The 25,689-nt window shown below is 39.9% G+C and overlaps 1 protein-coding gene across 4 annotated transcripts in view; it reads right to left on the bottom strand.

Annotated features, from left to right (window-relative positions):
• Window positions 1–708: 708 nt before the first annotated feature.
• The window catches only part of LOC136004694 (uncharacterized), a 42,326-nt gene continuing 17,345 nt past the window's right edge, over window positions 709–25,689 (bottom strand). For 2 of the 4 annotated variants that reach the window (XM_065661446.1, XM_065661447.1), the window contains exons 2-7: window positions 18,947–19,110; window positions 16,971–17,093; window positions 14,885–14,932; window positions 12,439–12,527; window positions 11,118–11,210; window positions 709–2,889 (exon numbers count right to left, since the gene is read on the bottom strand). In XM_065661446.1, the coding sequence (XP_065517518.1) occupies window positions 2,701–2,889; window positions 11,118–11,210; window positions 12,439–12,527; window positions 14,885–14,932; window positions 16,971–17,093; window positions 18,947–19,058 (654 nt within the window). In that variant the 5' untranslated portion in view covers window positions 19,059–19,110 and the 3' untranslated portion in view covers window positions 709–2,700. Of the gene's footprint in view, window positions 2,890–11,117; window positions 11,211–12,438; window positions 12,528–14,884; window positions 14,933–16,970; window positions 17,094–18,946; window positions 19,111–22,567; window positions 22,651–25,689 lie in introns of those variants that run through there. The other 2 variants (XM_065661445.1, XM_065661449.1) reach the window with 2 other exon arrangements.

The raw sequence follows: 25,689 nt of genomic DNA on the forward strand, positions 1-25,689 counted from the left end.
AGAAAAATTGTAAAATGACATTACTATATTACAACTCACATCTGAAACTTTGCCACATTACCACCGCTGCTTTCCATAAGGGCTTTTGTCCCTTAAATGGTAAAAAAAAAAATCTTATTATTAAGGTAGGTGGTAAAGGTACAAAATTCTGCATAGAATCACAGAATCCCAAGGGTTGGAAGGGACCTCAAAAGATCATCTAGTCCAACCCCCCTGCAAGAGCAGGGTAACCTACAGTACATCACACAGGAACTTGTCCAGGCGGGCCTTGAATATCTCCAGTGTAGGAGACTCCACAACCCCCCTGGGCAACCTGTTCCAGTGCTCTGTCACTCTTACAGTAAAGAAGTTCTTCCTGATGTTAACGTGGAACTTCCTATGTTCCAGTTTACACCCATTGCCCCTTGTCCTATCACTGGATATCACTGAAAAAAGCCTAGCTCCATCATCCTGACACCCACCCTTTACATATTTGTAAACATTGATGAGGTCACCCCTCAGTCTCCTCTTCTCCAAGCTAAAGAGACCCAGCTCCCTCAGCCTCTCCTCATAAGGGAGATGTTCCACTCCCTTAATCATCTTTGTGGCTCTGCGCTGGACTCCTTCAAGCAATTCCCTGTCCTTCTTGAACAGAGGGGCCCAGAACTGGACGCAATATTCCAGATGCGGCCTCACCAAGGCTGAGTAGAGGGGGAGGAGAACCTCTCTTGACCTACTAACCACTCCCTTTCTAATGCACCCTAAGATGCCATAGAACCATAATTTCAGTTCTATCTATAAAACAGATTCAAAAATTCACTGCTCTTAAGGATACTTTTTTGCTGACATCAGCAATGGTGATTTTGTTAGTATGCTTTGTATGTGCTTTATGGTGAATTGTCATCATTTCATCAACTTACCATCTAGAGAGCATGTTCTGCAATTTAGTAAGCTGATCACATTGCCAATAATATATGTGGACTATGAAGTGGTAGTGTATCAGATAGTGAAATGGGGGTGGACTAGATGACTTTTAAAGGTCCCTTCCAACCCATAATGTTCTATGATTCTATAAATTATTATACCTGATATATAACTGAATTTATTGTGCAACATAATAGATAGTGCTACAATAATTTAATTCTAGTGTAATGTATGCTGAAATCGGTATCTAGAGCTTGGGGCTTTTTCTTCCTATTGACTTCACTGAACTCTTAACATATCCAGAAGTTGTGTTATTTAGGGAATATTCAAAAACTGTCTTCTGTTCAGGCAGCATTGGAAGCAACGGATTGATTTTCACTGTTTGAAGAACACAAGCCCAGCAGTGAAACTCCACACTGCTAGTAGCAGGGGGTGGGGAGGAAATCTTTCAAGATCTCACAGACCTTTGGAGTTTGGTCCACTGTAGATAACTACCTTATTGTAATGGGCATTGGTGCGATTGACTGACACTAGGATTCCTATTTCAGGTATGAATTGTTGATTATATTTACACAGAACAATTACTGCAACTGCTGTGTAGTTTGTAGGTTGTTCCACTCCAACTAAGCAACAACCTCTTGGCATGGGTGCATAATGTTTGTCATTTATACACATATTTGCATCAAATGTCGCCTACTTGCACCAAATGACTTGCACCTAAGAAAATTGCCACAAAATCACAGTGGTACTACATGCACAGCAGTGGAAAATCAGATCTTTAACAGGTAGTGATCCTGATCACTTTTGATTTGTCTTGTTTTGTATACAAATGTTTTGTTCCTTGCAGGGTATGGCCTGTTGACGTTTGTGTGTCAGCATCTTCTTTTTCACACTGGCACACCCTGTTGCTAAAAGGCAGGTGCTCCTCCAGTGTACCACATGCAAGTGCCCAGTTTTTACTTTATTCAGTCTTTTTGAGTACTTAATTCTTTTTCAGGTGGTCCTCTGCACTCTGCTTTGCAGCTGAACATGCCTGTGTTTCCTTCTATGATTCAGAAATGGAAGCCAATATGTCAGAGCAATTTTCTGTTGGTGTTCACAGGCATGTGCTGTGCCTCATCAGTTCAATGTGCCTCCTTCTCTCTGCCTGCACATGAGTCTGATGCTTAGTGTACGTTTTCTTAGAGAGCTGCCATGCAGGATGGATGCTGAAATTGCATAATGGAGTATATTGGCTGACTTGGAGCTACAGGGGCAGAGAGATCTGCCTGTCCTTCATCCTCTTCCTTTGTTCTCAGACCTGAGACACCTTTTCCGCTCCTTTCCCAAAGTCAGTCAGACAGTCAGACAGGACATACACATATGCATTTAATAGCTTCTAAAAGTTTTTTTTCTGAAGTTCAGGTGAGCTTGTAAGAGACATTTTTAAAAGTAAAATGTTTACCACAGAGAGAACTAACTGTGCTTTGTGTTTCATATCCATGTATGCTTCCTTCTTTTTCCTGTCTTCGAAATATCCCCTGTGTATTTTTTTCCTTCCAGAAGAATTCAGCTCCCTAAAAGCATAACTGTGCAGGTAAGACAAAAAAAGACTGACCACTATGTTTTTCAAATCTAGCCCTTCTCTTTTCCTATTGAAAGTAAAGAAATAAAGGATGGTACTCATGCAAAGAAACTACAAAGAAGTGAAAGTTAAGCCAGGATGGAAGTCATCTGATCTCAATTTTCCTTCTTTTCTGCTAGCTTCTGTTATTATACAAGTTGTTTGGGCACGTTGGCCACTGCAAGTTAGACAAGTTACTTTTCCTGTAAATATGACACCCTGAAGTAAAAATTTTTGTCCTCGTTGGGTTCTTTGTTTTCCAGCTTGCGAATGTCAAGCAAGTCATCATTCACATACAGGTAGTAACTTGTGTCTTCGTAGCACTGGAACTGCACTGAATCGCCTTGGTAATGCATGATGAAAAAGTGATTATCTTCACTCAGCTATGAAAATACACAAAGTAAAGAACATAAGTTATATTTCAATATCCTTTTAAGAGGTTTCCATGTGACAAAAATGAACATATGTTGCTGGCTTGTTTTATTTTGAATGCTTTTCTCCAGTAACACATATTTACTAATTTCTAGATAAATCTTTGGCAATACCTGATCATTTTGGGAGATATTCTGTCGTAACTATGAGTAAAATAATACCTGCCTTCCTCAAAGGACTGAGTATTTCCAGACCCATAGCTGCATTCTTTTGCTTCATAAGAAGACCAGCAGTTTTCCTCCGCAGTATACCTGTTATTTGGATCATTTAGGATTTTCAGCTGGTTATTTTCTTACCACAAACCTACCGTGTCAGTTGTCACTAGCAACAAAATGTCAATCCACAGTTTTTCTTGCGTCTTTTGGAGTGAAATTGGAATGTTTCAGTCTCAATTACTCTTAAGCAATTTTTCTTTTACCTATGATTTTTCTCTCCAATTTCCAACACACTTTTTTCAGATATATCTTTGGAGGAATGGCTTTCGTCAAAACATCCCTTCTGTGTGTGGGAATGTGTCTGGGCTCTCTAGGCACCTCCACGTGAGGATGGAAAAACAGGTACCAGAAAACACCATGCCAGAGAGTGGAAGAGTATGTGCTGAGAGATAGCCTGTGAAAACATAAGACCTGGGGTCTACGAGCTCTGTTAAATCTACAAGAACAGGCAAGCTCAGGCTATCAAGGAGGTGCTGAACCAGCCCAAGGCATCCAGTGCAGACGGGTACCCACAACGGACCATGTAACCCACACCACACCCAAGAAAGCAGCGGTTGCCGCAGGAGTGCAGACTACAGGGCAGTGTTTGCAAGCACAGCTGCTGACCCAAGGCACTGTGCGTGTGTGTGACCTTGCCTACAGCTCCCTGGTGTGGGTAGAAGCTCCAGCTCCCAAGTGTGTGCACTGAGTGAGGGAGTAGCTCAGAAGACTGTGTGAATGGTTACATGCTGCTAATAGTAAGAGCTCAATTAATAAAAGGTTGAGATTTATGTTTCCCACAACTCAACCTCTTGTCGGGGGCATGGAATCTATACCATCTTTTGCAGAAGGCTGGGGTGATAAATGAATACATCATAATCAAATTATTTCATCTTCCCTTTTGAGCGACCTGTTTGAACACCCTCATACTACCCACAGGACAGTTCTATAAATCTGACCAGTCTGGCATATTACCATTGTGCACAATGCTTAAGGGGACCTCTGAAGTGAAAATGAATGCTTGGGGAAAAGGCTTGCAGCTGTGCTGTAGTTTACAGCATTGGCAATAATCACCCTTCCATAGAAGGAGGAATGTGTCCTTTCAGACATTAAGACAAAAGGGGACATAAAGAAAATGTCCTGCACTTATTATAAAGTACATGAAAGCAACTTAACCAAGCCAAGTGCAAGGTCCTACACCTGGGTCAGCGCAATCCCAGGCACAGCTGCAGGTTGGGCAGAGAAGAGATTCAGAGCAGCCCTGCGGAGAAGGACTTGAGGGTGCTGGTTGATGAGAAAATGAACATGAGCCGGCTGCAGTGTGCGCTCACAGCCCAGAAAGCCAACTGTATCCTGGGCTGCATCAAAAGGAGCGTGACCAGCAGGTCGAAGGAGGTGATCCTGCCCCTCTACTCTGCTCTTGTGAGACCTCACCTGCAGTATTGTGTGCAGTTCTGGTGTCCTCAACATAAAAAGGACATGGAACTGCTGGAACAAGTCCAGAGGAAGGCAACGAGGATGATCAGGGGACTGGAGCACCTCCCGTATGAAGACAGGCTGAGGAAATTGGGGCTGTTCAGCCTGGAGAAGAGAAGGCTGCGTGGAGACCTCATAGCAGCCTTCCAGTATCTGAAGGGGGCCTATAGGGATGCTGGGGAGGGACTCTTCGTCAGGGACTGTAGTGACAGGACAAGGGGTAACGGGTTAAAGCTTAAACAGGGGAAGTTTAGATTGGATATAAGGAGGAAATTGTTTCCTGTTAGGGTGGTGAGGCACTGGAATGGGTTGCCCAGGGAAGTTGTGAGTGCTCTGTCCCTGGCAGTGTTCAAGGCCAGGTTGGATGAAGCTTTGTGTGGGATGGTTTAGTGTGAGGTGTCCCTGCCCATGGCAGGGGGGTTGTAACTAGATGATCTTGAGGTCCTTTCCGACCCTAGCTATTCTATGATTCTAACTTGAGGATACACCTCCTTTATTAGCAAGGATATAATAAGGAAGAGCTAAGACATTCTGTCCTGATCAAGCCAGGCACAAAGGAGTGCAGGGCACACTACAAGCTGCCTTTTGCCTCAGATGAAAAAAGGCGCATGATCAAAAACTGCATTTAGGCATAAAATGATGAAAAGTGAACAAGCAAAACTGAGCTGCAATCTCAATTGCACCAGTGAAGCTACAGACCTTGGAAATATTACAAATGAATTGTAAGACACTTTGAATTTGTGATTAAAATGGGGTTGAAGACACACCCGTGTTTTAGCTATTGCTGAGCAGTCCATGCACAGCGTCAAGACCTTCTTTATTTCCCACTCTGCCCCAGCGAGTAGGCTAGGGGTGGGCAAAAAGGCTGCGAGAGAATACAGCTGGGACAGCAATCCTGGACTGGCGAAAGGGATACTCCATGCCGTATGTCATCGGGAGCTGTAAAGACTAGTGCAGAGAAAGAAGAAGGTGCGGATATTTTTTGCCTCTGAAGTGGCTTTTGCTCAGAGACTGGCTGGGCAATGATCTGCTTATGGGATGAAGTAAGTACTTTGGCGTCACTTGAGGGTTTTTTACCTTCGCATGTTACACTGTCTTTCTCTTGACTCACAAGTTTCACTTTCACTCTTGCTATTCTCTCCCCTGTACCACTGGAGGGGAGTGGGATTGAGTGAGTGGCTGTGTGGGGGCTTGGCTGCTGGATGCGACCAACACACCTCAGTGCTTTTCTTTCCACAGATGGTCCTGTCCTGACAAGTGGCAGGGCTGTGGTTCCAGCCCTGGGGCAGTCGGTTCCAGGCATACTGGATATCCCTCCACATGAAAACAAACTATGGCCAGCACTCTGCTGCCAAAGGGATCAAGAAAAATGCTTTGGCAATGTTAGCTATAGCATGCACTGCCACATTTGACTTCCATTCATACTGGAGCTCAGCATACCTGATATAGCAGCACTCGGTGCTGCTGTGACTTTGCTCAGACCAGAATAGTTAACTTTCTCACTCCACTAGATTTTGACACTGGCAATGTGGGACTACTGAAGGGTGAGTGAACTATGCTGATCACTCCTTCATTTTCCAATAGATTAATCAAAATTTTTTGAGCCAAAAAAACCCTGAACGCTCAAGCTGCATGCTGGATTGATCCCAGCCAGCAGCAGAGCACTGTAAAAATAGCACTGGCATTTCTGACAAGAGCAAAAGTTCTGAACCAAGGTAATTCTGTGGACCTCACCTGCCAGATTTTGCCTGTTTGGAATTTCATTTTCTTTATTATGACCTATTTAACTGGAGTAAAGAGTAAGTCCCACAGTCAGATACTAGAATCATAGAACGGTTTGTGTTGGAAGGGACCTTTAGGATCATCTAGTTCCAATCCCCTTCCATGGGCAGCGACACCTCACACTAAACCACATTGCTCAAAGCTCCATTCAACCTGGCCTGGAACACTTCCAGGGATGGGGCAGCCACAGCTTCTCCAGGCAACCTGTTCAACAGTGAACAACTTCTTCCTAATATATCTAGTCTAAATCTACCCTCTTTCAGTTAAAAATCATTGCCCCTTGTCCTGTCACTACTTGCTTTCATACAGAGTCACACTCCACATTTCTCTGAGGTCCCCTTTAGGTATAAGACCACTATAAGGTCTCCACAGAGCCTTCTCCAGGCTGAACAAGCCCAGCTCCCTTGGCCTTTCTGCATAGCAGAGGTGCTCCTGCCCCCTGATTATATTTGTGGCCGCCTCTGGACTCACTCAAGCAGGCCCATGTCCCTCTTGTGTTGGGGGCCCCAGAGCTGGATGCAGCACTGCAGGTGGGGTCTCGTGAGAGCAGAGCAGAGGGGCAGGATCACCTCCCTCGACCTGCTGGTCACGCTCCTCCTGATGCAGCCCAGCACACGGTTGGTTCCTGGGCTGAAGTGCACACTGCGGGGTCACATTGAGCTTCCCATCAACCAGCACCCCCAAGTCCTTCTCCTCAGGGCTGCTCCCAATCCAGTCTCTGCCCAGCCTATGTTGTGCCTGGGATTGCCTTGACCCTGATGCAGGACCTTGCACTTCGTCTTGTTGAACTCCTTGAGGTTTGTGCTATCCCTCTGGATGACAACCCTTCCCTCCAGCATGTCAACCACATCACACAGCTTGGTGTCATCATCAGACTTGCTGAGGGTACATCAATACCACTGCCTATGTCACTGACAAAGATGTTAAATAGGATCAGTCCCAACACCCCTAAGGGACACCACTCGTCACCTTTCTCCACTAGGACACTGAGCCATTGGCTGCAATTCTTTGAGTGTGACCATCCAGTCAATTACTTATCCACCAAGTGGTCCATGTGTCACATCTATGTCCCTCTAGTTTAGAGACAGGATGTCATGTGGGACAGTGTCAAATGCTTTGCACAAGTCCAGGTAGATGACTTCAATCGCTCTTCCCTTACCCACCAATGCTGTCACTCTGTTGTATAAGGATCTTTCATGACTATATAGCTAACCTTTGACTTTGTCTTGTTTAGCTTCATCTAACTATTCCGCAAACTAGAGAGGACCCCAGAATAAAAGCCGTTAGAGCTCTGAATGGAGGTTTGAGAGTTGCAGCCTTTCAGACTTCAGTCTACCCAGGCTGCGGAATTCCAGTCAAAGTTCTGGGAAAATTGCATCCACCTATCATAACCTAATAACACTGCGTTACCCACCAAGGAAAAACATGGAGAAAACCAGCCAGATCTAGTGATAGAATTATTGACTTTTTTTTTCAGAATTTTTTCAGAAAATGTTCCAAATTGAGAAGGGATTTAGGAGGAATCAGCTGAGGAAGGAAAGAGGAAAGAAGGTTTGAAACTGAGAGAAAACTGAGTGCTACTACTACTTAATAAGAGCTGAGAGGGTTAAGTATACAGATACAAAGGTCTGAGTGTGATAAGGTATCATGAACAGTAAAATATTATGGTTGAACCAGAACAGAAATAACACTGAAGGGAGATAGTACATGTATATACTGATGCAGATGTATATTTCTCTGATAACCAGTACACAGTGGCTAAACCCTCCACTTCTGGAATGTAATTAATGAAAATGGCAAAATAAGAACATTAAAACCTATTCCTACATATAGCAACACAGAATGTGATCAACTTTCCTTAGTAATTCCCTCCTCTACTATTTTGCCCCCTGTACTCCCTCCTCCGACAACCTCTTTAGCTGGCTGTGTCCCAGGGATACAGGCCCACCACTGCTACTACATGGCTGCACAATTTTGGTCCAGACTTCTAAGGAAACTGCTAATTTGTGAGACAGCCTAAAAGAAGAAAGAAGAGCTGGGAAAAGTACCAGTCTAGTTGAGAACTCCAGGTCAAATCAAGTCATTAATGTCAACAGCGAATGCTAAGTTAAACTCACTTCAGCATCATGTGCGGCCTACATCAAGTGACAATGTTTATAAATGTAATCTTACTTGTGCTTAAAGAGACTGTATTGGCTAGTGGGAGAATTATGTATAAGGGGTGGGAAACATCCCATCATTGACAACATGTTGTAGGGAGATAGTTGTGAAAACTTTTTCTGTTGTGTCGCTACAGGAAAATACTGTTCAGTATCTCTTCATTCATCCTGTTGTGCGGTTAGCTGCATTTGCTTGTATGATATCATTAATTATGATATCCATGGTCCATCATGGAGTTAAAATAATTACCATTACAAGTCAATGTGAGCCTGCTCCTGAGTGAACCACTGGTCTTGGCCACTGCAGAGAAGTGACCACAAGCATGTGCACTGCCTGAGGCAGTAACTCCATGTACGATGCAAAGAGTTTTCGACTTACCACCATAGTGTTGCAATAGATATTGGTTGTGGTCTGTGTTACCTTCCTTAATGTTTGATCCCTTATCAGAATAAGATGTTATTATAAAATATTATTTGCTGTTACAAGCTGTTATTATTTTATTGTGCTAGTAACAGCCTAATTGCTAAAAGAACTTTCAATAAATATTGATTGTGAACTCTGCCTCCATAAGCCTCGCTTACAGGAATAGAAATTTACAGCACTCTATGCAACTCTTCCTGCTGGTGTAACAGCAGGCTCCACAGATTCTCGTGTTTCTGGTAATTCCACTGGCAGCCTTCCAGTAATAAGAAAATGCCTCTCTTTAAGACTTACTGTGAAAAGCTAGCAGACTCAATATCACATTGCAGCACCTCATAGTTTTGTCATTGGCCATGAGAAGTATTTCTCCATCTCAGCTGATTATTCCCACAATTTTTCATCCTAAGGACAGTGGAAGCTTAATTTATCACACCAGATATTATTTCCTATCCAGTGCACTCACTCCAGAAGGTTTATTAAGAATCTCATGATTCAGACTTGATTATGATTTTGCCTCTTGGCTTGAACCACTGGATATGGTTCAAGTGCAAGCTGCTGGTTTCTCCTCCCACAAATGAGTAATATTTGTTTTAATTATACTTGAAGGTATCAGCAAGAGACCATAACAAGTAGGTCACTGTCTGTCTTCTTAGGTAATGAACAGGTTCTCAGAATCAGTTTTTCATTTTAATTGTCTATTTAGAAACCCAGAGTGGTGAATGGGTCTCTACAGGCAACTGTTACAGATCTTCTTTCCAGCTCTCCCCCAAACTTGCAGCCATCAAACACTAATTCTTTCCCTATGAACAGCTCCACAGAAAAATGACACATCTTCTTCTTCGTAAAAGAGTATGAAGTACATTTTAAAAGAATGCAATATGACTGTGATAGTTTATATCACACAAGGACTAGAACTAGAAGTTGCCTTATAAATTTCCTAAGCTGCGCTGCTTTCTCCTTGCATGTAGAGCCAAGGAACGTTCAGTACCTCAGCAGGAGCTTAGACTGAAGGACTGACATGGATTTTTCAGGCCCAGTACGGAGAAGATTTTTTCGTTAATTATTGAAAAAATATACAGTGCTGTAGCTCATTCCTTGAAAGACCATTTCAGAATGACTTCAAACAAGAAATTTCTTGTAGTTTCAAATTACCAGAGTTCCTTTCTGATTTAGGAAAAATTTTAGACATGTTAGAAATGCTAGGCTGGGCCTTTTAGGTTTTCAGTGTTTCACATTTGCTGTTATGAAGTTCTGAAATGTATCTGATCCTAGATAGCTTTACTTTTGCTCAGTGAAATTGGAAAGACTGTCTTTTCAATCCATTGAGTAGCAAGTTCCCTGGACTACTATTATTAGTTACATTTCCTTAGGTTTTCATTTTCTCCAGGTTATAATGTCTGCCTAAGGTATCTTACAGAACAAGTAAAGTACTTACTTGTTCTATAAAGTACTTACTGTGTTCACAATATTTTAGCACTGGCTCTAGAAAAGAGCCAACAAAATCAAGCTTTGGTCACAAAAACATATCAAGAAACCACCTGGCTACCTGTATTTCTATACTGAGTGCATTAGTCCTGGTTTATAATCATCTACTGATGAAGAATTCAGTTTGATAGTATTTCAGGAGCTGCTTACTTTTAATATCCTGTTTATATTAAATTATACATATATTTTAATGGTTTTATTACTTCTCAGTAGTTTTTGACAAAGGGTTCACTATTTCTTTAAAATATCATTGTTTTTGTAATCTGACACTTCTAGACCTGCTAATACACTCATTCAGATTTTCTACATCTCATCTAAGAATTTATACCAGGTGAAAACTATTTTGTATTTTCCTGTATTTTATATGAGCGTAATACTACAGGAAACATCTCTGCCTTTCATGTTTTGATTGAAAGTCAGATATTTTTCCTGTACATTAAAGGACGCACTCATACATTCAAGCCAAGTCAAAAGTGCAGTAAAATTCTTATTCTCTTTTTTTTTCGAGGAAAATACTTGAGATCAGCTGAAGTTAGAAAGCAAACTATTTGTCACTTAGTGAGTAACAGCAGGATGCATTTAGCTGCACTTCTTACAAACCTGTATTTGCATACACACTCTCTCAGACACACATTTTTACATGCTTGATCGTAATCAGATACCTGTTTGACATCAGGATCTTCATGGTTGCATGTTTTCATGTTGCATTTTTCCACTGAAGGATAATCTGGCTCTGAACAGCATGCTTTTAAGACCTGTGTTTACAACCACCCAGATTGGTAATTTTGTCTTCATATTTAGCTCTTTTAATCCACTGAATATCTTATTAATTCTAAAGAACACTCTTTTTAAAGAAAAAAATAAAGTCTATTAATGATTAAATTCAAATTAGCCAAGATTAATAAACTGTCAAGTTTTCAAAACTCATCCATGAGTATATCCCTCTTTTACCATTTGCAATGCAAAATGGGTGGGATGAAAGCAAATACCAAAGACAGTACTTCAAAATGTAAAATCCATTAGGGCTCAGCTCTTAGTTCTTTCCTTGTTCTGGCAAAACACCTTTCAAACAATTAATTTATGAAAATGTAATCTCTGAACTACAAAAATTCTTTTAAAAGGATTGCTTTTTCTAGGACAAAAAGGAAAATCCCAATGGGATAATAGGCTATAAATATAATTAATGTATCTTGCAACATACATTTGCCCAGGATAATTTCAGGAAATACATTTTAGGGAAATTCATCTATGAATTCAAATTAAAAACATCGAAGACTTAATTTGAGGAAACATTTGATGATTTATACCACCATACATGGCCAATATTAGATGAAAGGTCATTCTTTATCTCAACATAACCTGTGTAAACAGAGCTTCTTAGACTTTTGCCCTGGTTTAGAGGGTAAATTCCGACATAATGTCCTTGCTCAGACAGATTTTAATAAAGGCTATAACCCTCCAATATGGAAAGCTACCCTTGCCTGCTCTTCCTACCATGCGCAAACTTTCGCAAAACTGGAGAAAATGAGAATGCTCTGACAACATATGGTAAACGTTTAGAACAGGATACTACATTCAGCTGTATTTTCTTTTAATCACATTCCTTATCTTGTAATTCAGGTTGATTGAGAGAGATATATTTCCCCTCTTAAACTTACCTCTTTCAAAGACAGCATTCATCCTCCTTCCTCCACTTTTATTTCTTACATGTTTTCTGGTTGAGAAGCCTCCTGTCCCTCCACAGACACTGGAACCAATATCCCTACCTGTCATCTAGTGATAGTAGTCAGCTACTTAACCCAATAAAATAGGTTATTGAAAAAATAGGATTTTTTTTTCACCAGGAAGTATAGAGGGAGTTAGTCAGAAGTTGTGAAATGTGGAAGATGGCAAGTAAAGGAAAATTAATTTGAAAAGGTCTGTGGGGGAAATTGTCCTATAGTAAGAAAGGGCAAACATAAGTTACAAAGGAAATAAACTTACCTTCAGAGAAAGATGCTTCTTACCCTTGCACAATAGGACAAATTCATTAAGCTTTGATCTCTGAGTGAGGATCACCACATTTTTAGAATCTGTTTTACACAGAGAAGAATATTGTAATAAAATACCTATCACTTTATAAAATGAAGCAGAGCTGAAAGTATTTTGTAAAGAGACAATATTCAGGTTCAATTTACATTGATGCATATAGGACTGGTAACAAATACAGTAACTGCTGGTACCATTCTCTTCTGTGGAGCATGTAAAGGTTATGGATTTATGATGCTTTAAATCTGCCATATACACACTTTACTTTTCTATATTTATAGTTATAGAATATCAGTCATATATTAGTATATAATAAGAACTACAAAAGCATATATATTAGTACTGAATGCATATATGTAATATACATGCTTATAATATGCCTGGTTATGCATACTACGGAAAATGTAGGATTTTTTTTCCTTTTATTCTCTTCATGCTTTCTAGGACAAAATCTTTCCACTATCATAAATGTGGGTGCATTGGGTTTACTTCCTTTTCATATAACACTGTATTTTCAGCTGCGGGAAATAAGAGCATATGAATATTACAGGATACTCCTCAGCCTGATAAACTGACAGTAGTCATTACCATACAAAGGCTTCAGCAAAAGGTAGACAGGTCCAAGGGACCCTTTGTCAATTGACAGGGTATGCAAAAGCATTACGTAGCAAAGCTCATGACAATAAATATTATGCAATGATGCTATAACTGCCTGACTGTCTTGCAGATTTACTTCAAATAATACATCTTCTGCTTTTGAAAGTATCTTAGGTGCACTGTTTAATACAAAAAATGTAAAAGAAAGTAGCAGTTATCTATATGTCCATCACTTCAGCAACTGAATGCAAACTTTACAGAGGTTGGGTAATTATAAACAAACAGATGCAGCTAAGGAGATTTTTTTTTTCCTATTACCTAAGGTATTTTTTAGCCTTAGAAGGACATTCAGAATCAGGAGAACATATTCATCCCACCTGGCTAATCTTAGCTGATCTAATCCTAATTTACCCAACTGTAATGTTTTTGTGGAAGTCTTCTGAAAGAGTTTCTTCTGAGCCAGCCACAGCATGAAAATAGCATAAAATTCCTTATTAAAAATCAATACACACTCCAGCCTAGTGTATTTTACGCAGTTTACATATGTATTCAGATAAATGTAGTGGAATGTAGACTGTCTAAGATTCTGCCATTGTTATTATGTTTTCTGACATCCCTAGATTGCCTCAGCCACAACTGTCCAGCTTCAGCTGTAGCATGTAAGAGGCACATCATCAGGCAAGAGAGATTTCATATCCAAGTTGAGAGTGTTCTGACTTAGATGTAAGAGTGGCAACAGAAGAGATGCAATGAGTCCAGCCAATTCACCTGGGATACACGTCAATATGAGTTATGTCCTAACTATCCTTGGCTTTCTTTGTCTATAAAATTTACTGTGACTTGCTTATTCTTTGTTTAGCTTGAGTAAATCCAAAGAAGTCCAACTTTCCCTGTCGCCTCTACAAAACATGACAAGTGGTCTATCAGGCAGACACCAAATGGCAAAGAAAGTAAGGAATCTTCCCACGATTTCATACGTGATGCTTTCACTCTCTGACTGCCTTTGGATGAATTACTTCACCTATGTGATTACCTACCAGAGTCTAAGTGCTGATTTTACAGATTCATGCAAAGGAAATGCTTTGAAATTAACTAATACAAAACAAACAAACAAAAAAAAAATTCTTGCTTGTGGATGTCCCTGAAATGTGAAGCATTGGGATTTGGGAGGATATCAGTATCTTATACTGTAACCTAGAAATCCCCATTTGGTCATTGTTCAAGGTACAGTACTGGACCAGATAGGTATTTGCTCACATCTATGACAGCAGCCCTTTATGGCTGAAACTGGAATACATTTGTCCTCTATTGGAGAATACCTGGAACTAATATATTTTAGATTTTCCCAATAATTTCTTACTCTTCCATAATGTTCCAAGAATGTATTCCCTCTTCTTTCACATCCATTTCATTCTGGTTTTCCTTTCCTGTTACAACAGGTCTTTGCTAGCCAAGACCCATATGTCAGCAGTACAGCACACACACTTTTCTTGAAAAATAAAAAATAAAAAAAAAATTTGGATTTTCTAGCTTGTATACATTCTATTTCGTCATATACAAGTGTCTTCAGTCCAAGCCATTACTCGCTAAGGCAAATTTTGTGACTTCAAACATTTTTTATGGAACACAGAAGGCTCTTTAATTTTTAGAGCTGTCCAGCAACCTGACCTAAACATCTGGTATAATATGTTACTTCTAATATAAAGTCTACATGTAAAAAATTACTTTTCCAACTCTCAAACGCCTCTTCAATCCCACACGCTAACAAAGAGAATGATACCTTTTATTCTAACAAAAGTCTTACCAGTAACCGTTGGTTCATTCCTTGTAAACACACTTAACCACGCAATATCTAAAAGAAAAGATATTTAATAAATATGTGGAATTGTTTAAATTTAAAAACACTGTAAGCAATTTAAAGAATTATTTTAAAATATAGTCTGAAAGAGACTGTGTAACAGCAATTGGCATCAGACTTCATTTCTTGCAGGTTTCTGAAATCATATAACCGCAGAAGACTGTGCAGTTAGACTTGTGAACAGGTACCCCGAAGTCTTAACTTTGAGGCTAATAAATGTACTGATTGAAGAATTATCTTTTGCAAAAGAGAATGCACCTCAGAAAACAGAAGTCAGTAATGAGATGTAAGGCCTAAAATGCTATCAAAGAGAAGCCTGAAAGTCTTTGGCAGCAGATGTGGGGACCCTAATAAGAAATGTAAAAGACTGGAAAATAACACATAGCAATAGCAGGTAGTTTCTGGCTTTTCCAACATCAGCCTGAATCACTATCTGTGAAAACATCACTCACTCCAGGTCAAAGCCACAATCATCCAGGTTACAGATGGTTCCTAATATGATGTTGTCTGAACTGTATTGTCATGAATATATGTTTGCTGTGATTGTGTTTACATATACGAGAATATCACATAGCATTTTCTTTTTTCCCCCTTTTGTCTAGGAATATCAGTATCTTCTACATCAGGATTGTCATACTATGAATCTATTCACAAACTGCTTCTATTGTATACCTATACAGATTGTGGTTCTGTTCATAAATTAGCAATATGAATTGTACAGTTTACTTCAAAATTCTATGAAGTTATCAAGTAAAAGATACTTCAAAAGATACAAAGCACACTTCAATATATTATCAGTGCAGCTGCCATTATTCACAATTTAATAGAATAAAAATAACGTTAGCTTATAAATATATCAAACAAGCCTTAATCTGTCTTTATCTGAAACATATATAATGGACTTCTCATTCCTGTGAAAGCTGGGGTTTTGTAAGAAATAAAGTTTCAGTAATTTAATAGCTATCTTAAAGACTTCATCTTTTCCCTGCATTTTGGGTAGAAATATGGTTTATTGGTTTTTGTTCTCCCTACTTTCACATCTCTGGAAAATGTATAATTCTAGAATAATTGCATTTGTTGTTATTTGCCTCTTATCTACTAAAAGGATACCCTCTAACAACTAATGCTGTGATGTTACTTATGATAATTGTTTTTAGTGTCAGAGAAGCCCCACTTGAGAGAAGAGTTCCATGAAACATACAATTATCCCCAAAATTCAAAAATCTGCTCTATTTTTGTTTTTTCCATTTTGACCCTGTCTCTCAGGATTATCTTTGCTTTCACTCTCTTCATAGTAAGTATCTAGACCTCCCATTGACTAAAATGGGAGAGAACAAAATAATCTTCTTACCATCTAAGTATATTAATGATAATACTGTACATACCATAAACTGGAATAAAAGTTTTCTTATATCACTACTGATATCCATGAAGATGCAGTATAATGTTATGTTTACAGAAAACATACAATCACAGAATCGTTTAGGTTGGAAGAGGCCTTAGGATCATCTAGGCCAACCGTTAACACAGCACTGCCAAGTTTACCACTGGACTATGTCACTACCACAGCATCTATACGTCTTTCAAATATCTGCAGGGATGGTGACTGAACCCTTCCCTGGGCAGCCTGTTCCAGCGCTTGACAGCCCTTTTGGTAACGACATTTTTCCTAATATCCAGTTTAAACCTCCCCTGGTGCAACTTGAGGTAATTTCCTCTTGTTCTATCACTTGTTACTTGTGAGAAGAGACTGATCTCACCTCACTACCACCTCCTTTCAGGTAGCTGTGAAGAGCAATAAGGTCCCCCCTGAGCATCCTTTTCTCCAGGCTAAACAACCCCAGTTCCCTCAGCTGCTTCTCATAAGACTTGTGATCTCTAGACCTTTCATCAGCTTTTCTGCCCTTCTCTGGACATACTCCAGCACCTCAATGTCTTTCTTGTAGTGAGGGGCCCACATAACAGTACATTAAAAAATATCCTATAGTACTACACATACATTTGGCAAGTTTTGGTGTAAAAAGCACACTACCTTCATGGGATTGTGAATCCTTGGTTGATATTTCGTGGTGACCATCTTCATCTATGTCAAAATGCACTGTTTTTGAATCTTCCGTCAGTATATAGCATTTCAGTGTTTCTCGCAAACACAATGCTAATAAAAAATGAGATGTAATTAATTTTACTGGCAACAGGAAAATGGTAAAATTCCATATAAAATGATCAAGTGTATTTTCACAGCAATCTTTCTTGGCTATCTATGTATACTTGAACTATGAACAGTATAGCTAACATATAGTAGAAATTATACACTGGGCTTAAGCAGCTGTTTGAGGGGCTTGCTGGTGGTACAAAGAAGGAAAGTATAGATTTCTTTTCTTGGAAGGTAATGTCAGTGAGAAGAGGAGATGTATGCTGAACCTTTTGGGAAGTTCACATGTGCGAAAACTTCAGTTTGACAAAATGGCTTCCAATCCAAGAGCTTGAGGGATAGTGTAAGAATGTGGGGGTGCGGGGGTGAGGGAATGTGGACAATGTCCAGATGGCTGCAGTGAAAGAGATTATGGGGATGTGAATAATTTGAACATAAGAGAGGGTGTCAAAACTAGGAGCTGGCTGACAAATGAGTTATCTTACAGTGGGGGAAAGATCCCTGTGAGAAACCAGAGCCAGAACAAGGCTGTGCACAGGAGCCTGTGCACAGAGAAATATGAAAAACACAGAGTTAAGTGACAAGATTTCATTCTGAGGAAGAGAAGAGGTGAAACGGGAAGTATCTCTGCAGCATACTGTTTCTAGTCTAGTTTCTATCATGTCACAGGTAGTCACCTCTCTCCCAGTTTTGCAGTTTGAAAACTGGATCTGCATACAGACAACAGTTTTAGGCTAGAGTGCTTATGGCTACTTAAAATAGTAGCATTTATTTTGGGGACCTGATACCTCTTGCTGAAAAAAAAACCAACCCACAGGTCTTCATAGCTAAAGACTGTCTACAAAGAAATGCTTCCCTATCACTACTGAACACAACTGTGCTGTTCTGGATGTCAGAAGGATCTAAGTCCAGATTCTTGGGTGTCTGACACCTACAGAATAACTATAAGGCACAATGTTGATTATGTTAGGCCAAATATTGTTTTCCTGGAATAGGTTTTGTACTTTCATATTCAGTTAAGACATACATCAGACTACACAGACCAAACTGGATATGCTGTGAGATAAACAGTCCTTTCTTCACCAGACCAATTAGCCAAATAAAACAGCAGGATACTCAAAATGTATCAGCAGAGACATAACATTCTGGGAATGCTTGACTTCACCAAAAACCTTGTTACTCTTTTTATATTGGTGTAACTCCTCTGAAACATCTGTATTTAAGCAGACATTTTGAAAGAAACAAAGTTGTTTCCCGGAAGCTTTCTTTCCACCCTGTTCAGGCTGAGCAGAAATTCTGCACATAAAGTCAACAAAAGAGATGGATGATGCACGCCCTGACAGCCCAAGTCACACCCTCTGGAGTGGCAGGTCTGATACATCCTATGTTGGACCTTCAACACATGCATAACTCATCTACATGTGGGCAAAGGTCTTCAAAGGCCTTTGAATAACTTGATAACAAAGGCTACCAGGCTTCCAGAAAAAAAAGGTGGATTGTTCTAAAAAGCAACAGGCCAGCTACACTAATCAATACAGCAAACCTTCTAAAAATTGTTATAACAGTTATAGTGTAAGAATTCTACTTCCAGCTAGAATCACAAAAATTAGTACAGTGCCCAAAATAAAACAGTAGGCAGGCCTGCTATGTCATTCACTCTTGTCCAGCAAGGTAGAGATGTACTTTAGGATTTACTTGCCTGAATTTGATGTGTGAAAAATCTAAATAATTCTAGATATTTTTATTTTTTACCTTATTAGAGATAAGCTGTTCCAGATACTTAATGTGGTTGCATTCTGCCTTGGGTTGGAACTGTCTTTCCAATTACAAACACAGCTTTCCCTCAGGAAAGTTACCTGGTTTTCTGGAAGCTGTTTTCACAGTTCCCAGCAGAGACTTCGTCTTAACAGACTTCCTTTCATGGAACAACACTTCATACGGCTTTCTGCGGCCTGAGCGGAGCAGCATGGCAAGAGCACTTGAGAAATTCTGGTAACTCGAGCTGCTTCACTTTTCAGTCCTAAAACAGGAGTTAGAACTTGTCAAAATACTTAATGTTTTGATTGCAAAACAGGTTCACAAAGAGTATATTTACATATATAAACATATTTTGATACATAACAGTTAAAAGAAGCAGGATAAGCTCAACAGATGTTTGACTGTTTACATGACCAAAGCCTATGTCTTCCAAGGCAAAACCAGTGCATTTCTAGCTAAAGTAAATCAGTTACCTACCTGTACTTCCACAAAGATGCAGGTCATCATGGACATGGTTGTGTTGAAGGAATGTATTTTTAAATACTTCCCCTTAGATAAAACAGGCACTTCATTTGACTTCAAGTTCATTTATTTATGCTTCTCAACCAAAGGAATAAAGCTACACTTTGCAAGCTGGATTGAAAATCATATTCTTTTTGTTCTTCAGAATGCAGTTAAAGATAATTATCAAAGCATACATAAGTGATTGAATATTACGATAACTTCAACACAGCATAATCTGACTTTCGGTGGAGACATGTAGCCATACTGCAATCTTAAACCAAAGTTCAGGAAATGTTACCATTAGAATGAGGACTGGAGACTGGAAATCTGAGGAGTATCTTAAAATTATTAATGAATATCGTAAGTTACCAGAGGAAAAAATCAATCTCCTGCCATTAGCAACAATTCATATTTTCAAATTATTAATCTTTACTTTCAATTCAATAATTCAACTTCAGTGTGCTTTGCATCTCATAAAATAATGTTGTATTCGTGACTATATTTTCACAAAAAAAAAAAAAAAAGAATGTTTTTCAGTTTTCAAAGGCTAGATGAACAAAGGGGAATAAAGTATTACCTAGTCTAGTACCCTAAAGAGGTGCTGGTGTCTAGGAATGGAAACTATGTTAATTGAGGAACCACATAGGCAGCTAATAAGATATCCTGAAAACACAGCTTAAATCACTCCATTTCAGAAAAGCTAAGGATCTTAATTTGGTTTGAAGAAAAGGAAACTGGAATTCTCACATCTGCACACTCTCCTGAGTGTGACACTCTCCTGTTTGTGACAACAGTTTATGTCAAATGCAGACAGAAAAACCCAAGGAGCTTCATTTTGTTTGGTTCCCTGGGGAATGAATCAAGCAAAGACGTGTACAATTTTAGCCCCATGCAGCTTTGCACAGTATAACTAAATATCAGTTATGCCAGAGACATCATAGTTCTGACACTGTGTTCATGTGGGGGAGGGAGGTTCTGTCTTCTGGTTGAGTTCATGTCACTGATGGCAGAATTCCACTTTAAATATTTATGTGAAAAGGTAGAAATGAAAGAATTCTGTCCCTGGCAACTTTCCTGTTACTGGACGACAAAGGCTATCTATCTAAGGCATTTTTTCACTCTTTTTGGCTCTTTAGTTGTAACTAAACATTCAATTAGGCTACTGAAAAGTGAAATATTTAATAGAAAGCATTAACTTTCTAGTAAAGATGTCTCATTTTTCAAATGTCTGAGAACTTGTAGTCAGAGGTAGAAAGTAAAGGCTGGGTCTTCTTCATCTCGCTGAAATTGTTTCAACACCGTGCACCTTAAGCAAAAGAGAGCACCCTCTGTAGTTTTCCACAAAGTCCTAACTGTGACCTTCCTTCTGCAAACATGTAACAGAATCAGGCACCGCAGAGTATGCGGCAGTAATATCAGCTTGTGAATCTTGAGAGGCGTTAGGCGCTCAGCATTCACAAAGCATCAAGGCCTTGTCAGAATTAGGATGCTCAAAACAAGACATTTAATCCCTTACAGAACATTCCTACTGAATGCAAGTGGAAAACATTACTGAACATTCCTACTGAAAATAAGTGCAACTCGAGTTTGGCTGCACTTGGTCAGAATTTCAGAAGGTCCCAGTTCCCGATTTCTGTACCCAGTGAAGCTATCAGGGAATTGTCTTCTGCTAGATTTGCCCTACATATACTGCAGCTACTAATGCCAATGTATGCTGAGTTAGTGCTAAGCACTTAATGAAATGGTTTTGGGGGCTTTTGAGAACCAATGTGGTACCATGCCAGCCTAGATCCAGAGTCTTGCATCCATGCTATTTACACCCACCACTGAAAGAAAAGGAGGATGATTACAAGCCAAGACCCTGAAGAATTCCTGAAGAGGGAAGGCCAGTTCAAAGAAATTTTCAGAACCTTATTTAGGAAGTGGATAAATTCTTAGGAAGTTTTCTATGGAGAAAGTTATACAGGAAATCTTGATACTGAAGGAATGTACATAAGTATTTCTGCTTGTTTGAACAAATAGAAAATGGAAAAGTCTGTGGTAGAATTTCACCTCTGTTAGCTCTCCAGAACAAAGAAGGCTCTCTACAAGAAATAACAAAAGCTTCCATAGCTTGAATTTCCTCACATGTCCCTTAAGACTGAGTCCCATTTCAATAAGCCTTTTCTCTCATGTCACTACTCCCACTTTTTGCATTCTTACCCAGTTTTAAATATTGCGTGTCTCTCCCTATGTGGTTTTTTTGTTTGTTTTGTTTTGTTTTCTGCTATTTTAATCTCTCTCATACCCAATTCTTCAGTTCATTTCCCTCTTCTTTAATGTGTGTGCTGCTTGAAGATGGCTAGGAGGAGCTGGATACTGCTCTTGGCTGCAGACCTACTCCACCGTTGTTTGTTTTGGAAACTTGGGTCTGTTCTTTTGTCTCACATCTAAGCTAAGCACAAGGGAAGAGGAAAACTGAAGCTATAGCTCTTGCAGCTGCTGAAATCAGATATACTTGAGCACATTTGTGGCCAATGGCAACAAGATCACTGTAAAAGCAGAGGGAGTTTGAAATTTTTTCCTGATACACAGACTGTATCAATTTATTTATATGAAGGCAGCAGAGAAAGTCTGTTGCATAGCTTCTCTTGCCCTCTTAGCGATCTAATTTGTTCTTAACCATCATTCTCTCTTTCACTTAGCTACAGATACATCTGATCAAAAAATTAGATCAAATTCAGAACATTGAAACAGGATTTAAAATTTTGGAGTTCATTCCCATGGTGATATGATCCAAATATTATCTCATACTGTCTTGGTACATTGATAACAAGGTATCTCTAAGACTGCTAAAGGATCAGAACTCTTTTCTGTCTAATTTCTGTCAAAAGTATTGGGTTGCAGCTGACAGTTCTTCTTCCAAAGAACATAAGTAACTCCTCCAAGTTTGTTAAAATCTAACAGTGGATTAAAATGAACTTCTCATCCTTTAGCTAACAAATAATAAGGCTATCATCCCATTCAAATCAGACTGACATTATTAAATCTATAAACTAGACACAGGAATATATAAAAATAGTAATGAACTAGTCTAATTAAGAGATTTTAGAAGAAAACTCTAAAGTCAACTGAGAAAAAAAATCACTTTTTGTTAGAATCTTAACAAGCAGTCTGATAAAATAACATTAAATTGAAGCCTATTTAAAAACCTGCTGTAGTCTGCTCTTGCTTACCTTATTTTGCCTCTTATTGTTTCTGCTGGGATACTTCTACTCAGCAGAATGCTAGAAGCAGCTCTGTTACAGCCAATTTATTGCCTGAACGCATGGCAGGAAGCCAGACCTCCAAGTAAAATAAACATCTGACGTGGACCCAATTTTTTAGTTTTCTACATTCACTTACTACACCAACATTCTCCTGGCTCTAGCTGCTGCTAGCATTTCAGGAGTGCTGGAAATGGTAAGAACAAACTTTTAACCATCTGTTTCTCTAAGATGCCACAGAAGCTGTCTTTTCCTGGAACTGCATGCAAATTTTAGCCATTAGTTCTGAATATGCCTGAATACAGTCATAAATACCATTCTGATATTTTATGTTCTTGATATTGTTCTTGGTAACTGTCATTTCTGCCAAGGCTGATTCCAGAGCAGATGCTTGGCTTATGGTAGTATAGACATATTTAAGTTAGAAGTGTAACTTCAGTTGCAGGGAGTTTGAAACAAGTTAACTGCTTAAACATTTATCCAGCTATCAAGCGGGCTTCGCAGGCATTGCAACAACAGCAATAGTTGGACTGCTTCCGACTTAAGTGAACTTGTTTAAAGTGGATGTGCTGTATTTTTTTGCCCGTAAAGCCCAGACAATGCTTTTTATCATACAAAACTTAGCTATTTCATTATCATATTTGGCATGTTGAGTTGGCTTTATTTATCTACCTACGTGCATTCCTGACCCTTGACTCACCTAGTGGTCCTCTTCATTCATACGCACTAGAGTTGTTTTATTATACAAGCCTTGCATTTTCAAAGGAGTGAATCATATTTTTATATACGTCACTGAAACAATGCAATTCCTTCAAAAAAAAAGACCTTTTTTTTTTCTTCCAGACTTTTCTTTAGATCAAGCAGCTACTGCTTGTATCTAGAATTCGTATACTATGTCAATAAAGTTCTATATTTAACCTGTGTTTCATTCATGAATTTTGGGAAAATTCTCTCTTATTTCGTTAAGCACTCTGTCGTGGTTTAACCCAGGACACACTCACTGGACATTCATTGTATATCAGGTCTGTGGAAATATTTTGTCCATAGATACATTTAATAGCAAAGCAATTCAAAACTCTGAAATCTCAAGGTTTTGGCTGTTACTCAAGCAGCCTGAAAAGTGTGGGAAGAATTCAAAATGTCACGACATGAGACTGTCATTTCAGTACAGGACCTTCCTGGTTTTGTCTCAGATGGAGCTGATTTTCTTCCTAGTACCTGGTACAGTGCTGTGGTTTGGATTTAGCAAGAGAATAATGTTGATAACACACCAATGTTAAAGCTATTGCTAAGCAGCATTTACACTGAGTCAAGGATTTTTAAGCTTCTCATGACACCCCACCAGTAAGGAGGCTGTGGGCGCAGGAAGCTGAGAGGAGACACAGCCAGGACAGCCGAGCCCAACTGGTCAAAGAGATATTCCATACCATATGGCATCATGCTTAGTGTATAAACTAAGGTAAAAGCTGTCCAGTAGCGGCTGCTCATTAACTGCCCTAGTCGGTGGGTAGTAAGCAACTGCATTGTGCACCGCTTATTTTCCATGCTGTAATTGTTGCATCACCATTACTATTATTATTTTCCCTTCCATTTCTGTCCTATTAAACTGTCTTTATCTCAACCCATAGGTTTGGGTTTGGGTTTTTCTTTGCAATTCTCTCCTCTATTCCACTGGGGGGTGGAGGAGTGATCAAGCAGTCCTGTGGTGTTTAGCTGCCTGCTGGGTAGCACACTGTGTGGGGCACAAAAGATTGAAATAATGACAGATCTGATCTGAGCATGTTAAATGTGGGATAGTATGAGCAAGTGCCTAGGACAGCAGTCACTTCCAACATTTTGGAATTTCACCCTGAGGAAGTGCAGCATCCAGAGGAAACTAGCAAACTATTTGGAAGAAGTATGCTTCCCACTGAGAGACACAAATCACTGCAATGTGCTGGGGCCTGGCCAACATCTACCAAGCTTTGTTCAACACTATTCAGCACCCTCAGGAGGAAAAGGTCTCTGGATCTGATGACAAAATAACAGGCACTGCAGCTATTCTAACCCCAGTGACAGGCACTGCAGCTGAACAAGAGAACCAACTTGTGCCAGTGTAAGTTGCCACTATGCAGAAAAAGAAATACTGGAAGCAGAAGTCAGATCATTCAGAAAGAGTGGTGGAGCTTTCAAACACTGGAATACATCCAGCAAAAGCCACCTTATTAGTCAATACTAGGGGATCTGCCTATCAAACTAGCCCTGCCCAATCAAAACTATTACATTCTATAGAAGGAGATAAAGCTCCTGTAGCACACGTAAAGAATCAGCTGGGGAAACCAGTCTGTGTTATTCCTGCTTCAGGCAAAGGCAAATCCATTTGTAGGAGTGCTTTTGCTCAAGGACCTGGATGCACTTGGTGGGCAATACAGGAGGATGGGGAAGTCCAGTGTGTACCTCAAGGGGATTTGATTCTGGGTAAGAATAGCCAATGATTTGAATTTGCATCATGTTAATTGCTATATAGAATCACAGAATGGTTTGGGTTGGATGGGACTTCAAAGATCATCTGGTTTCAACCACGCTGCCATGGGCAAGGACACCTTCCACTAGACCAGGTTTCTCCAAGCCCTGTCCAGCCTGGCCTTGAACATTCTCAGGGATGGGGCAGCCACAGATTCTCAGGGCAACCTGTGCAACAGGGAACAACTTCTTCCTAATATATCTAGTCTAAATCTACCCTCTTTCAGTTAAAAATCATTGCCCCTTGTCCTGTCACTACTTGCTTTCAGAGTCACACTCCACATTTCTCCGAGGTCCCCCTTAGGTATAAGACCACTATAAGGTCTCCACAGAGCCTTCTCCAGGCTGAACAACCGCAATTCTCCCAGCCTGTCTCCACAGCAGATGTGCCCCAGCCCTTGAAGCACCTTTGTGGCCTCCTCTGGACTCACTCAAGCAGGTCCACATCCCCCTTGTGTTGGGGGCCCCAGAGCTGGATGCAGCACTGCAGGTGGGGTCTCGTGAGAGCAGAGCAGAGGGGCAGGATCACCTCCCTCGACCTCCTGGTCACGCTCCTCCTGATGCAGCCCAGCACACGGTTGGTTCCTGGG

The sequence above is a fragment of the Lathamus discolor genome, chromosome Z (genome assembly GCF_037157495.1).
Source record: "Lathamus discolor isolate bLatDis1 chromosome Z, bLatDis1.hap1, whole genome shotgun sequence".
Classification (NCBI taxonomy): Eukaryota; Metazoa; Chordata; class Aves; order Psittaciformes; family Psittacidae; genus Lathamus; species Lathamus discolor.